This window comes from Gadus chalcogrammus, chromosome 23, assembly GCF_026213295.1.
Source record: "Gadus chalcogrammus isolate NIFS_2021 chromosome 23, NIFS_Gcha_1.0, whole genome shotgun sequence".
NCBI classification, from domain to species: domain Eukaryota; kingdom Metazoa; phylum Chordata; class Actinopteri; order Gadiformes; family Gadidae; genus Gadus; species Gadus chalcogrammus.
The window spans coordinates 20362428-20376818 of NC_079434.1; the positions used below are offsets into that span (position 1 = coordinate 20362428).

The 14391-nt window shown below is 50.7% G+C and overlaps 1 protein-coding gene across 1 annotated transcript in view; it reads right to left on the reverse strand.

The window, feature by feature from the left end:
• Positions 1–14391, reverse strand: part of drosha (drosha ribonuclease III) — a 69374-nt gene that overhangs the window by 36895 nt on the left and 18088 nt on the right. The window contains exons 14-16 of the mRNA XM_056583970.1: positions 11864–11988; positions 7534–7633; positions 682–789 (exon numbers count right to left, since the gene is read on the reverse strand). Of these exons, the coding sequence (XP_056439945.1) occupies positions 682–789; positions 7534–7633; positions 11864–11988 (333 nt within the window). The remainder of the gene's footprint in view (positions 1–681; positions 790–7533; positions 7634–11863; positions 11989–14391) is intronic.

The following is a 14391-nucleotide window of genomic DNA, read 5'->3' on the forward strand; positions in this document are numbered from 1 at the left end:
TGTGTGTCTGTCGGTGACGCAACAAAAGCCCCCCCCCCCTCACCCCCCTCCCATCAAAGGACGGAGTCCAGCTTGCCGCTCCGAGCTGCTTGCGGCGCGCTGCGAGCGGCGGGAACGGCTTCCTGCTGGTGGCGCCCGGGCGCGGCGGCGGCGGCGGAGCAGGAACAACCTGCCAGTTGCCTAATAAGGTTGCCGGGGAAACGGCAGCGGCGGGGATTTGTTCGCCCTCGCCGACGCTGGCGCACCCACACACACACAGGCGCGCACACGGGCATGTGCACATACACACACACACACCACAGAGTGATGCAAGCAGCGGAAAAAAAGATCAAAAGCAGGAGACGTTGACTGTAGGTTTCCATGTGGGGCGTGGCACGTTGTGATGTGGATGGCGTGGGGTGCCTGTGTGTGCGTGCACGCTTGTGTGTGGGATGAGGAAGTATGGTGTGTTCGCGTGTTTGTGTGTGTGTGTGATGAGGAAGTGTTTGTGTGCGTGTGATGAGGAAGTGTGTGTGTGTGTGTGTGTGTTTGATGAAGTGTGTGTGTGTCTGTTTGATGAAGTGTGTGTGTGTCTGTGTGTGTGATGAGGAAGTGTGTGCGTGTGTGTGTGTGTGTGTGTGTGTGTGTGGGTCTGATGCGGAAGTGTGCGTGCGCGAGTGTGTATCCGTGCGTGTGTGTTACCTGGCAGACGTCTGAGCGCACGCCGGTCTTCCAGAAGCCCTGGCTGCTCAGCTCCACTGTCACCTCCCTACGCATCGTGTTCTTCTGCCGGATCTTCTGGAGCGCTTCCTGTACACACGCCACACACACACACACACACAAACACACACACACTTAGGCTGTGTTCGATTGGCTCACTTGTCACCTCGTTGCCGACTTAATGAACACTGTGTAGCACACGGTATAAGGAAAAGGCAAAGGGGGAATTCTGACAATAATAGCTGGTGCTGTAAATCTAACCGCTTAATGTTTATTGGACGTGTAAAGAAGCGGACTCGGCGGTGTGCGATGTCACCCCCTGACAGGTCATTTGCATCAAGAATATGTATGCGCCTGCCGTAGAGCATCTCTATGGGACGACTCTGTTGTCCGTGAAACCGCGATGCATCATGGGACATTGCGGGGTAATAAGTGTGCTGCGGTTGTCCCCCTAACCCTTTCCCTCCCCCTTCTTACCACGTTTCTCCCCCGCCTCTCTCCCCCTTTGTGGGTCTGTCCTCCCTCCTACCTGTCGGTGTTCACGTTACAGTCCGCCGCCCCCCCGTTTTACATCCTTAAAGGTCCCGTGACATGCCGCCAGGTGTGAGTGTGATTAGCCGTTACAAGCCCCTTACGACATCACAGGTGGGCGTGTCCACCTAGATGAGCAACGCTTGCTACGGTCCACCCGGTCGGCTGATTCTATCCAGCGCACATCTAGGTGGACACGCCCACTTGTGATGTCATAAGAATTTTGCAGATTTTCTAAACGGCTAATCGCACACCTGTTGGCATGTCACGGGACTGGTCTGTGGTTATGGGGGCAGGGAGGTAGGGGTCCTCGTAGCAGGCAGAGGTGAGGGGGGGGGTCGGTTTGATTGACAGCCTCCGCCGTAGACTCCAATCCCAGGGAGCGTGCACCAGGGCTGCGGCTCACACATTAGACCCCACGCCTCACAACACTGGAGGTAGGGACGGCTCTGATATTGGCTGAGTTAATGCACACACACACACATATATATGTTGCTGAGCACACACACACACACACACACAAAGGACCTGGCTTTCCACAAATACCGAAAGGACGCACACACAGACAGACACAAAGTCAGAAGTCCCTGACAAGAATGTTCCAACAGTTACCAGGAGTATGGAGAATGCATTGACAGATTCTGCTCCCTAGGCCTGCTTACGTGTGTATGGGCATCAGTGGGTGCCAGTGTGATTGTGTGTACATGTACGTGTCTGTGTCTGTGTGTGTCGGTGTGTGTTTGTGTGGCGCCAGCGTGCTTGTCGCACACCGCAGCGCGGCTATCAACTGTCATGGCCGAGTTAGCCCGCGATCCATCTCAAGAATGGAACGGCGGGAATCTTTTCCACTCGCAGTGGAAATAAAAAACAACAAAGGCATGAATAAGTAATGGCGTCTGACTTTGAACTCTGCATCAAAGACAAGGGCACATGCGCGCGTGGCACACACAAATACCCCTCCCTGAACAATGCATGGCCACACGCACACATACACCAACACATACGTGCACGCTGATGCACACACACACACACACACACACACACACACACACATCTGGCCTTTGACCCAATAGAAAAGTTCTAGCACAGCAGTTGATTAAACTACTATACCTGGTCTCTTACGAGGAGGACCATTTTACATATTTGAACCTAATGCCATGTCTATTTAATGAAGGAGTCCTTTTTTTTTTCTCTCATTACTCATTCATTTCAATTCATCCATTCATTTGCAGGGTCTTTCAAATCAGGAAACCCATGGCCATGTCTAGTGAACGAAGAGGGCTTCTTCGTCTTCCTCATCGTTCCTTTGTTGAATTCATCTTCTCCTTCACTTTGAGTCCAGGGTTAAGCAGTCTGAACCGGTGCCCTGCCTTTACAGGTCAGTTCCCATCTCTCCCTTCTAGGTCACAGCCAGCCGTCGGTCCAGCGCCCCCTCCACCCTTTGACTCTATTGAAGTCCAATCCGACCAATAAGAGCTCAAGAGCCATCCGATTGGCCTGCCCCATTTCTTAGGGTCTTCCCCCCAGGTGCTCTAGTCTAGCACAACGGAGGCGTCACAAGAGGGACTGGAAACGGAGGATCTCAGGGTTTAGGATTCCTGCCTCAAGGCATCCTCGTGCAACAAAGTTGTAACATTTACCACAACACAAAGTCCTCCCTGGTGATTCCTGATCCCTCCCCTTTCGCTACAGTGAGAAGCTCCGAGCTCAATCTGATGACATAGTGATCCGGGAAAACTGTTTCCGTAAGCCTGGGTGATTAAGGCTGCTTGCTTTTACAAAATGAATAGTTAAGATTTGATCCCTTCTCACACACTGGTGCACAATGCCCTGGCGGTCTGAGTGTTGTTTGACTGCATGTATCTTTCCAGGTTTTGTTGGGCATGTATGTACTGGCTTTGTTGTCTTTCTTTGGTTCGTGGGGTTTAAACTTTTGATATGTTGAACTTTTCCCCTGTCCCTGGAGTTTTATTTTATTTCAAAGATGATCGTCTTGCGTTTTTATTCAGCTCAATTTTATTTGTATAGCCCTCCATCAACGGTACAGTGTCAAAGGGCTAAACAGGCCGTATATTTATGACACCCTCTTGACCCCTAGCAAAAATCTCCCTTAATCAGCAAGGAAGAAATCTTGAGGAGGAACGCAGAGTGGGGGATCCCTCCTTCCAGGGTTGATCAAGATTGCCATGGGTGCCATAATTGACATTCATACATACATACATACATACATACATACATACATACATACATACAGGCAAAACATTTAAAATTGGTGATGGGGTGCTGGCCGGTTAACCATAAGGCGAGTCCAGGCAGTCAGTTGTATATAAGTGTTATGGTTTTGTTTTCTCCTGTAAGCTTCGGTATGCACAGTTTGAAAACGTACACATCTAGTTATCCTAACCAGAGATGACGAATTTCACAAAGAAAACGAACACCACAAACGCACTCCCAGACGTAGCATCGGTATGCGTGGAGTCCGACGTCGTGGCACTCCGGTGGGACCACCAGACGTAAAAGAGGTCCGGCCTGGACACACTTAAGTACGACCAGCGGTACCAATCACGAAGGGGAGCTTTGTCCCTTCAGCCGATGCTAACCGAGGCTTTACACAGCCCAGGTTATTCTCATTGATAACCAGCACTGGATTATCTGTTACTTTAAAGTCCCTCATCAAACTAAGAAACTTTAGCAATTAATAGCGAATATCAAACGGACATCAGCCGAGGCGAACGTCGTATTAAAAAGTGGTGTAAGAATCCGTGTAGCAATACCGCCGACACCACTGTAGGGACCCCCAGAGGGTCCATCTGGACACACACACACACACACACACACACACACACACACACACACACACACACACACACACACACACACACACACACACACTACACACACACACACACACACACGGAGGTCTGGAGGAAAGGTTTGCCATCTGGCCCGCTCACTTAGGGCTGCAGACCTCGGGATCTCCCCCAGAGTTCCTTGGGGGCTGGCTGGCCTGGCCGCTGAGAGAATCACACAGCCTGTTAGGGAGACCTGAGTGGAGCCGTCAACAGCCTTAATAAGGCTGAACTTCTACCCACCGCCGGATGAGTGCAAGGGGAGGAAAAAAAAAAGAAACCGGCCAGATACGCTCAATAAAAGGAGAGGGGAACACAGCGAAACCCGCGCACATTCAGAGAGGTAACTGTGGGCCATTAACATAGAGGGGTGCAGGGGGGCTTGTATCACACACACACACACACACACACCCTCAAAACACACACCAACACATCAAACATCCCAACAAACACATCCGACGCACCTCAAATCACAGAGGCACCTCAAACAACTGAGCTGTGCACACACAAACACAAACAGAGCGTTCCCATGGGCGTTAAATAATAAGAGCATCGCTTCACCGGCACGGCTGTAAAAACAGACCGGCCCAACGCTGATAGTGTGCTATCATGGGTCCTGTGTGTGTGGATGTGAGCAATTTGTGCTGTCGTACAATCTATGTGCTTGTGTGTGTGTGTGTGTGTTGTGTGTGTGTGTGTGTGTGTGTGTGTGGTGTGTGTGTGTGTGTACTTGTGTACGTGTGTACGTGTGTGTCTGTACGTGTGTGCGCGTGCCTGCATATGTGTCCGTGTTCACTAATTGCAACACAGTGCATGTTGACATCTTGAATGTCAAGGCGTGTTAGCTCAGTGCTGGGTCCAGGCTACCTGAGGAACAGGCTAATTGAGCTCAGAGCTCTCAACGTTAGCCGCTGAGAGGGATCGGAGGCAGGAAGGGGGAATTGTAAAAATAAAAATACGAAGGCAGAAGGTATTTTTTTTTTATCTCAAGGAGAGTCAGAGGCCTGGGAGACGGGCGTGCTCTGGATCGAAGCGGGGGGGAAAGGCTAAGCGCGCTTCCACCCCCTGCTAGCCACACAAAAGTCAAAACAAACTCGCTCTGCGGGCCGCGGTTAGCCCGTGGATCAGCGCGGTCCCCTCTCCGACCCACGCTGCCGCCACCGGGACGACCTTCAGCCGACCCCCTCGCTGACGCCGCTTTGATTTCAGAAACCTCCCCCGCCGAAAAACGATATCGCGCCGTTTGAGAATCGCACACACACGCCCCTACCCCCTACCTCCTCCACGCATAGCCAGGCCCCCCATCCTCTCCCTCCCCCGCACCCTCGCCCCACTCCTCTTAGACCCATACCGTGAGGAGAACCGCGTTCTTCACGGTCGCAACCTGACCCGAAACATACATGTTTAAAATAATACATGTTAGAAAAATACATGCAAGAAAAATAAAGAAAGAAGTGGTTGTGTTAAGATGGAGGGGGGGGGGGGAGGAGGAAAGTGGAGAATGATAATGCCGTTTGATCGCACACAGCAACCCTCCTCTCAGTCTCCCCATGCCCCCCCCTCCAGATAACACCATGCCCCTCGCTCCTCCACCACCCCTCTCCCCCCTCACCCCTCTCCCCTCTCCCTCTCCCTCTCCTCTTAGACCCATGCCATGAGGAGGAGACGCAGGAGGAGACACACAAGGAGAACCACTGTCTTCACGGTTGCGCCGAAAAACATACATGTTTAAAAAATAATTGTTAAAAAAAACATAAAGAAAGAAGTGCCTGTGTTATGATGGAGGGGGGGGGGGGGGAGTGGAGAAGAAAGAGTTGGGGGTGGAGACCGACTTCAAGGCGGGAAAGGCGCCACAGGACTCTGGATCCATGCGAGGCACGGGACAGAGGACGGGGGGGGGGGGGGGTAATTATTAAAGGGGGGGGGGGGCGCATGCAGTGAACTCTGGGTAAGGCGCTGGAAGGAAAGAGGAGAAGTGGAAATTCAACAAAGACTTCTCTGGATTTCGGATTCTATTCCTGCCCCGTCACCCTCTCCCTCGCTGCGGCTATATCGGAAAAGTTGGTTGTTATTTTTTACAGGCATTACCTCTCTGTGTTTTGACTGTGTAATGCTGCGATATTTATATAGGTTTATGAGAGTTTATATATATCTGGTGTACAGAGACGGAGAGAGAGCCACTGGCAGGCAGGAAAGGAACGAGGACGTGGGGGAGCTGAGCTTCATCTACACACACGGCGATATAACAATGCCAGCTGTCACCTACAACTCCTGTCCCACTAAAGGCAACTCGCTACCATCTCTCCTCTCCAGCGCACGCCACTTCCTGCCACTACCCCGGCTGTGTTGTGTATTCTGTGGAAGCATAATAACTGAATATAACCAAACAATTATTCCAGTCGTTCTTTTTTTCTGAAGTGTGCAAAGAAATACGCACACCGTGTTCAAGGTGTTTCTCTTAGAACCGACAGTTGCTCTGGTGTATGCATAGGATTATAAAAGGATAAGAAAGTTTACACGATCGGGGAATGGCAGATAATCATTTCCGATTCTTGAGAGCGAGGTAACCCAGCCGGTATTAAAATATGTGGACACAGGCCTCATCAAAAATCCACTGGAATCTAATTATTTCTCATCGAAAAGGGCAAGAAACATATTCAATAAAGGGAAAGAAAGAAGGAAAAGAACGCAGATAATGTGAAACTGCGAACAATGACGAGACCCGCCGTGGTAACCTCACAGAATGCCATTCTGGGACAGAAAAATCAGATCATCAAAACTATCGCATATCGGCCTTTTCCACGTGTTCCCATAATAACGAAACAAACGGACTTGCCGGGGAGAAATAGAAAAGCATGCAAAGGAAACAGAGATCCAGGTCAGCCCGTGCTGCTCCGAAACTGCAGTCGCACAGAAACGCGCTTCTCTGCCGGTTCAGCGGAAAAAACATCAGACGCACGACAAGAAAGCTGTGTTCTCCTGCCTTTGTCGCTTCTGTTTAGCAAAGTCCCCCCCCCCCCCCCCCCCCGCAGTCATCTTCTTCTTTTTTCACTTCAGACAAATAAATTTACCGACTGTCAGCGCGTTTGGCGGATAAGAAACGTTTGAATTGATGTCAACGTCGCGGCTATCAACGTCACGGTAGAAAGTTTGTGGTTTCGGGCGGGAACTAGCCCGCGGGCCGGGCGGATTCTCCGCAGTGCGCAGCTGGAGGAAAGTTCTCCGCCGTTTTCCGGGGCGCACCCTATCACGTCTCCGAGAGACTGACCTTTTGAAGATATCCTCACATAAGGCTCCCCTTTTATTTCCCCGCCACGAAAATCTGCACGCGCTGGGGCGAGGCTCGACTAGAGCCCCCCGTATATCAGAAATGATCTTCAAAACTAAATAAATATACAAACATCACAACCAAATAAAGTACAACAAAGTAAAACCACCGGCATCTCGGACTCACCTCTCTCTGCGTCAGCTTCTGCTTGTCGATCTGCTTGACCTTGGGGCTGTTGGCCAGCAGGTGGCGCAGTTTCACATAGCTCTTCCACAGCTTCTGGTACCTGCGGTGCCACAACATAAGACTGAGTGTTACGAGAGCATCCGTCTCTCCTCCTCCTTCCCCCTCTTTCAACAACATTCATATTTGATAATTGGAGGGCCCTCGCGTTATTAAACAAAACCATTAAGCCGTGGCCCTGCTATCTGCTGCTCTACAAGGGAGACGGCTAGTCTGTAAAGACAGACACTTCTATCGTTGGCCCCTCGATGAGTCGGGTGAAGGGGGTCAGGGAAGCCCTGACGGGGACACTGCCAGTCAAAGTCATTTGCATTTGAAAAGAGCCTGGGAGTTATTAGCAAGGGGACATGTAGCGGGTGAACTCTCTCTCTCTCTCTCTCTCTCTCTCTCTCTCTCTCTCTCTCTCTCTCTCTCTCTCTCTCTCTCTCTCTCTCTCTCTCTCTCTCTCTCTCTCTCTCTCTCTCTCTCTCTCTCTCTCTCTCTCTCTCTCTCTCTCTCTCTCTCTCTCTCTCTCTGGCAAGTGAACATAGAAACAAGAAGAGACAAACACTAACCCTAACACAAAGATAGGTCGAGAGATCGGTTGGGTTTCTATTTGGAGAAGCACCCAATCAGAACACGGCATTCAAAGTTGTGCAGAAATGTACCGCCAAGCCCACAAGGACACAACACCAACAAGTGCACATACATTAATTATGTTCTTTATTTAAATTTTTTGGTGTTTTGTTAAGGGGGTACGCAGCTGAAAAGATATCTTAGAGGGGGTAAACTAGAAGAAAAAGTTTGACAACCACTGTGTCATACGCCCCTAAATCGAGACCAAACGGCGGTGGGAAATAAAAAGAAAATAAAGGAAATCTCTGATGTACGGGCTCAGAGGACACAGCCTGGCTACAGAGCAAGGGCCACAGAGGCAGACCTGGAGACCCAGACAAGCCAGGCTCACCTCCTACTAGACTAAAAGAGCCATGTGAAAAAAAAGCGAGAAATCATTATCCGCCCACAATTCATTAAACTTCCCCGCGTTCACAGACGCGTTGGGAACAGATGGGTGGCCCAGGCTGCGAGATACATTGATTATGGTCACAGCATAAGAGATTCAATTTGACTAGCAAACTCGTTCAGCGTTCCTGACGACGCTCTCGTCGGCAATGTTATTAATTTGTACATTATCATTAATGTATCTGTAACTATTTGTTGTTTTGTTATGTTTTGTCAAATGCTTCGGCAATAGGGGATTCATCATAGTAAATAATGAAGGAAATGAAGGAGGTGGGGGAGGGGAGGGAGAGGGACAGAGAGACAGCCAGAGAGAGAGAGCGACAGCGAGAGACGTGTTGTGTAACAGAAGGATTCTAGGGCTTTAATTGTGGGGACTTCATTAGTGGCCGAGTTGAGGGTGAATGTGGGAGGTAGTGTGTGTGTGTGTGTGTGTGTGTGTGTGTGTGTGTGTGTGTGTGTGTGTCTAGCATGCTGATTATCAGCACAGCCACACCTCCAGCGCACCGGCAGAAGGAGAGGTCGAGAGAGAACTAGAGAGAGAGAGAGAGAGAGAGAGAGAGAGAGAGAGAGAGAGAGATGAGAGAGAGAAAGCTAGAGTAGAGAAGCGAGACAGAGAGCCTAGAGAGACGAGCGAGAGAGCGAGAACAGAGATCTAGAGAGAGAGAGGAGAAGAGAGAGCGAGAGCGAGAGCGAGAGAGAGCGAGAGCGAGAGGCCCTTGCTGGTCCCCACAAGGCTCTGATGACCTTTTCATAGATCTGCTGCGCTCTGCTCACACTGGCAACTCCCTGCCCGTGCTCTATTAGCATATTCTCTCCCTGCATATCGTCTGTCTCTCTCAATCGCTTGCTCGCTCATCAGTCCCTCTCTCTCTCCCTCCCTCTCTCCCTCTCTCTCTCTCTCTCTCCATCAGAATTATGTCTCCCTTTTACTCTGCAGTAGCAGTGATACTCCTTCAGTAGTCTGCATACAGAACTCTACCCCCCCTCTCCCTCCCACTCTCTCCCTTCGTCCTCCCTCTCTTTCGACCCCATCTCTCTCAGTTTCCCTCTCCCCCTCCCTCTCCCCCCTTCCCTCCGACTCCCCCTCCACTGACCACCGTCAGCAGCAGACTCAGATCCCCCTCTGCCGGACAGTGGCCGGAGCCGCAGCTGTACGGCTAGGTCCCGGCGCGGCTAGCCGCTGTACGGCTAGGTCCCGGCGCGGCTAGCCGCTACAGGCTACATCCGTCATTAGGCCGTAGAGATGGCTGCCACTGAAGCAGCTACGCTGGGCGGTGAGCTTCTGGCCCGAATAACGATGTCCCCGTTCCTCCGTGCATTTGTCATCATCCTGAACTCTCGAGGAGGTCAGACATGTGTGGGCGGGACACTCACAGGAGTGTGTGAGTGTGTGCGCGTGTTTGAGGGGGACACTGAGACGGTTTAAATGTAGCAGGCCGGACGAAAATGGCAGATATGAAAAAATAAAAACTTGCCTCGCCTTTTCTCTAGGATGCATAAAGGAAGCTGTGTGTCTGTGTGTGTCTATGTGTGTCTGTCGCTGTCTTTGTTTGTACACACAAATTGTTTGGGTGGTAGATTGGTTCTGAACAAGAGCGTGGTATTCGTGTATATCTATGTGTAATTGTATATGTGTATGTGTGTGTCTGTGTGTATCTGTCTGTGCGCCTGTCAGTGTGTGTGTGTGTGTGTGTGGGAGGCCAATGCGTACATGCCATTAGTGGACAGAGGAGAAACAGAACGAGGAGGAGGGGGGTAGGAGGGGGGGAGAAGTGGGCTGCTTTGGTTATTGACTTTTGATTGGCGCTCGGCTTGTTGTTGCTCCTCCAGTGCACCTGGGATCCAGAGCTCCAATAATCCAATGTACTGCCTTTGTTAATTATGCAGTGGCACAGTACAGTATTCCCGGAGCAGTGCGTGTGTGTGTTTGCGTGTGTACTGATGCATGTGCGTTTGATCAAAGCATGTGTGGATGCGTGCGCATGCATGTACAAAAATGCCCAAGCATACACACACACACCAACGTGTGTGCATGTGTGTTTGATGTTTGTGTGTGTTCGTGATTGTGTTTTGCATTTTGATGTGTGTGTGTGTGTGTGTGTGTGTGTGTGTGTGTTTATTTATGGCATTGCTATTCAGGGGGCGCGGACCGCCGTTCCCGTGGCGAGGGGGCTCGGCAGGATCTGAGGGCCCGTGACGACACGTGTGAAAATGTCACACCGCCGCAAGTTTTTTTTCCATTGCTTCCTCCTCTTCCTCTAATCCTTCTGTCTCCCGACTCTCTTTATGTCCCGTCTTTCACTTTCACCCTCCTTCACTGTATTTTGCTATACATATTTTTATATGTGTAATATCCCTCTTTCTTTACTCTGCTCTCTCTCCGTTAACATCAATATATCTCCATCTTTGTACTCCCCCCCCTCTCTCTCTCCCCTCTCCCTCTCCCTCTCCCTCTCCCTCTCCCTCTCTCTCTCTCTCTCTCTCTCTCTCTCTCTCTCTCTCTCTCTCTCTCATCTCTCTCTCCTCTCTCGCTCTCTCTCTCTCTCTCGCCCGCCCCCCCCCTCCCTCTCTCCACCTCCCTCCCTCCCTCCCCCTCCCTCTGCGGCCCTGGTGGAGGGACGGGACCCATGTGGGAGGGAGGGTGCTCAGGGAAATGGAAACATAGCGTGAGAGAACGAGAGCTAGAGAGAGATAGCTGTCCTCAGAGGCCTATCGACATCTACATGACAACGTTGTGCATGTGCGTGCCTCTCTTTGTACTTCTTCCGGTCTGCAGGGAGACATCTGTGGAAGTTTATGTACGTCTGTACTTCTCTTAGAACTTCACACACACACACACACACACACACACACACACACACACACACACACACACACACACACACACACACACACACACACACACACACACACACACACACACACACACACACACACACACACGTCTCTGAGCGTGAGGCTTGCTTTTGTGATTTGGTTGTTGCGGTGTGTATGTGCCCCGGTTTATTTCGGGGTGTACTTAAATCCCAGAGTAGGACAACACCGTGTGCAGGCTGTGTATGATTGACCTAGCTGTGATTCTGAGCCTCGTGTTGCGTGTTGCTCGCGTTTGTGTGTGATAAGCACGTGTGCGTGTCTGTGTGTGTGATAAGCACGCGTGTGTGTGTGTGTATGTGTGTATGTGTATGTGTGTGTGTGTGTGTGTGTGTGTCCGTGTGTGGGTCCATGCGCGTGTGTGTGGCCGTGTGTGGGAGTGTCCGTGCGCTCTTACTGGGGGTCTCCGGCGTAGCTGAGCTGGGCCGGACGGATGCCAAAGTGGACGATGATGGGGAAGGTGATGACGTCCGGGTTGAACTGCTCCCGGTCCAGCTGGTCAATGCGCACCGAGCTGGGCTTCTGAGGGACCACACACACACACACACACACACACACACACACACAAACACAGAGAGACACACACACACACACAAACACACAGACAGAGACACACACACACAGACAGACACACAGACAGAGACACACACACACACACACACACACACACACACACACACACACACACACACACACACACACACACACACACACACACACACACACACACACACACACACACACACACACACACACACGGCAGAGGTCAACCACAGCGCGTACCCTGGCTAATTAATACCATCATGTCGTTATGGAGCAGATGCTTTGAGCTAATGTGACGTACAGTATGTATGCCTTTGACCTGGGCAGAGGGAATTCAGACCCGCTCCGGCTGATGGATCAGAAGAATTGGACCATTGTGGGTCTCCATTGGTCTGATTCAAAGAAATTAGCTAAATGATCCGGACTGTATGTGTCAGCACCCTCTTGTATAAGAGAACGTGTGATGGTTCCCTTTTAAGGAACAGGAAAGGGTGAGGTACTTGCTCAAGGTTAATCTGCAGACATTGGGGATCTAACCTGGAACTGTCCTGGTGAGAGCCAGACCACAATGTCACTTCGCTCTCATGCCCCCCTGGGAAAAAAGACTGTAGTGGGGAAAACAGTTGGACGCAGAGAGCGCTTGGCTTTAACTTGATGTAAATGTAAATGTGCGTGGCCTACTTATAAACCACCTGGTTTGTCCCTGAATTTATGCAACGGAAAAGTTTCCCCTTTTCACAGCGTTTCAGTCGTCCCTACATCGAATAAACACGAGTTTCTGGAACAGGGAGAGTCAACAAATCCTCTGAACTCGTCCTCCGGACCCCAACAAGGTTATCAGTATCGATATGTGATCCATCTCACCCTTTGAAATCTTTTAAGTCATCACAAGGATTCACAATAGGAACTAATGGATTGCATCTCAGCACACCCTATTGGCTACTAGATAAGATTAGATGTGCACTTTATGGATCCCGGAGGGGGAATTCGGTAGCGCACAATATTCCAAGAAATATCAATATAAAAAGGGGACTACATGAACTTAGTAGTCATTTAAAAATACCAGTCATTCATGTGGGCCCATTAAACAGTACTTTGGCAAAAAGTCTGTTATGTCTACAGACATAACAAGCGGAGAAGTGGCAATTTTGTTTAAAGTGTAACGTTCACCTTGACATTAGCCTGGCTCGCTCGTCTCTCACTCAGCCCCATCGGTGAAATTTAAATAAATGCAAAATAAATCTTAAATAACTACGTCTTCAGCAACTCGCACACAAAAACAGCAGACTTTGAATCCTGCGTTCAAAGAATACCAGACATTCATGTGGGCCTATTAAACGGTATTTCGGCAAAAAGTCAGTTATGTCTACTGACATAACCAGCGGCGAAGCGGCCATTTTGTTTAAAGTGTAACGTTCACCTTGACATTAGCCTCGCTCGCTTGCCTCTCAGTCCTCCCCACCCGTTGAAATTTAAATAAATACAAAAATAAATCCTAAATAACTACGTTTAGGGCAGCTGGCGCACAAAAACATTGACTTTGATTCCTGCGTTCCAAAAATACCGGTCGTTCATGCGGGGCTCGTTAAACGGTGCTTCGGAAAAAAGGCAATTATGTCTACTGACACAACTAGTGAAGAAGTGTCCATTTTGTTTAAAGTGCCACTTGCTGTTCAATGGGAAGGGGCGCGGCCACGACGCACATCCGCACGACGCAGACGGCCGCCGGCGGTCGGCGCGCTCCCACGCCATCAGAGTAACGGATAATCCGGGCGCCTAGGGGGCTGTGAGACACACGTCCTCAACCGATGAAGAGGACCTAAAGATGAAGAGGCGAAGACCGCAAGTCTCCCACGCAAGTCCCCCCCTCGCCTTATGGAAGGCGAGGGGGGGAGACGGGGGGGGCAGGGTCGGGGGGGGGGCAGGGTCGGGGGGGGGGGTTAGGAGATTGACATGCAACATGTCCTAGGTTGACTCCCAGATCAGCAGATCGTCTGTCAGGCTATTTTGTTACGATAAGAGGGATGGATGGTGGGGAGGTGGGGGATCGGGGGTCGAGGGGGGGGGGGGGGGGGGCATTAAGGAGGGAAGCGCTCTTAACGGCAGATGGCCGGGGGCCAACGTTCACCTTGACATTAGCCTCGCTGGCGCGTCCCCCCTCGCTCTCTGCCTTTCACCCCCCCCCCAACCGAAAAAAAAAAAAAAAAAAACACAAAATATACCCTCAATAACGACGTCTCCCACAGCTGGCGCGGCTAAAACAAACCGACTTTGATTCCGGCGTTCCGTCGACATAATCCCGTTTGATTGGCCTGAAAGAAGCCTTGATGAAACCTCTATTGACGGAGGAGGAACAGGGGCAGGGGGGGGTAACTGTATATA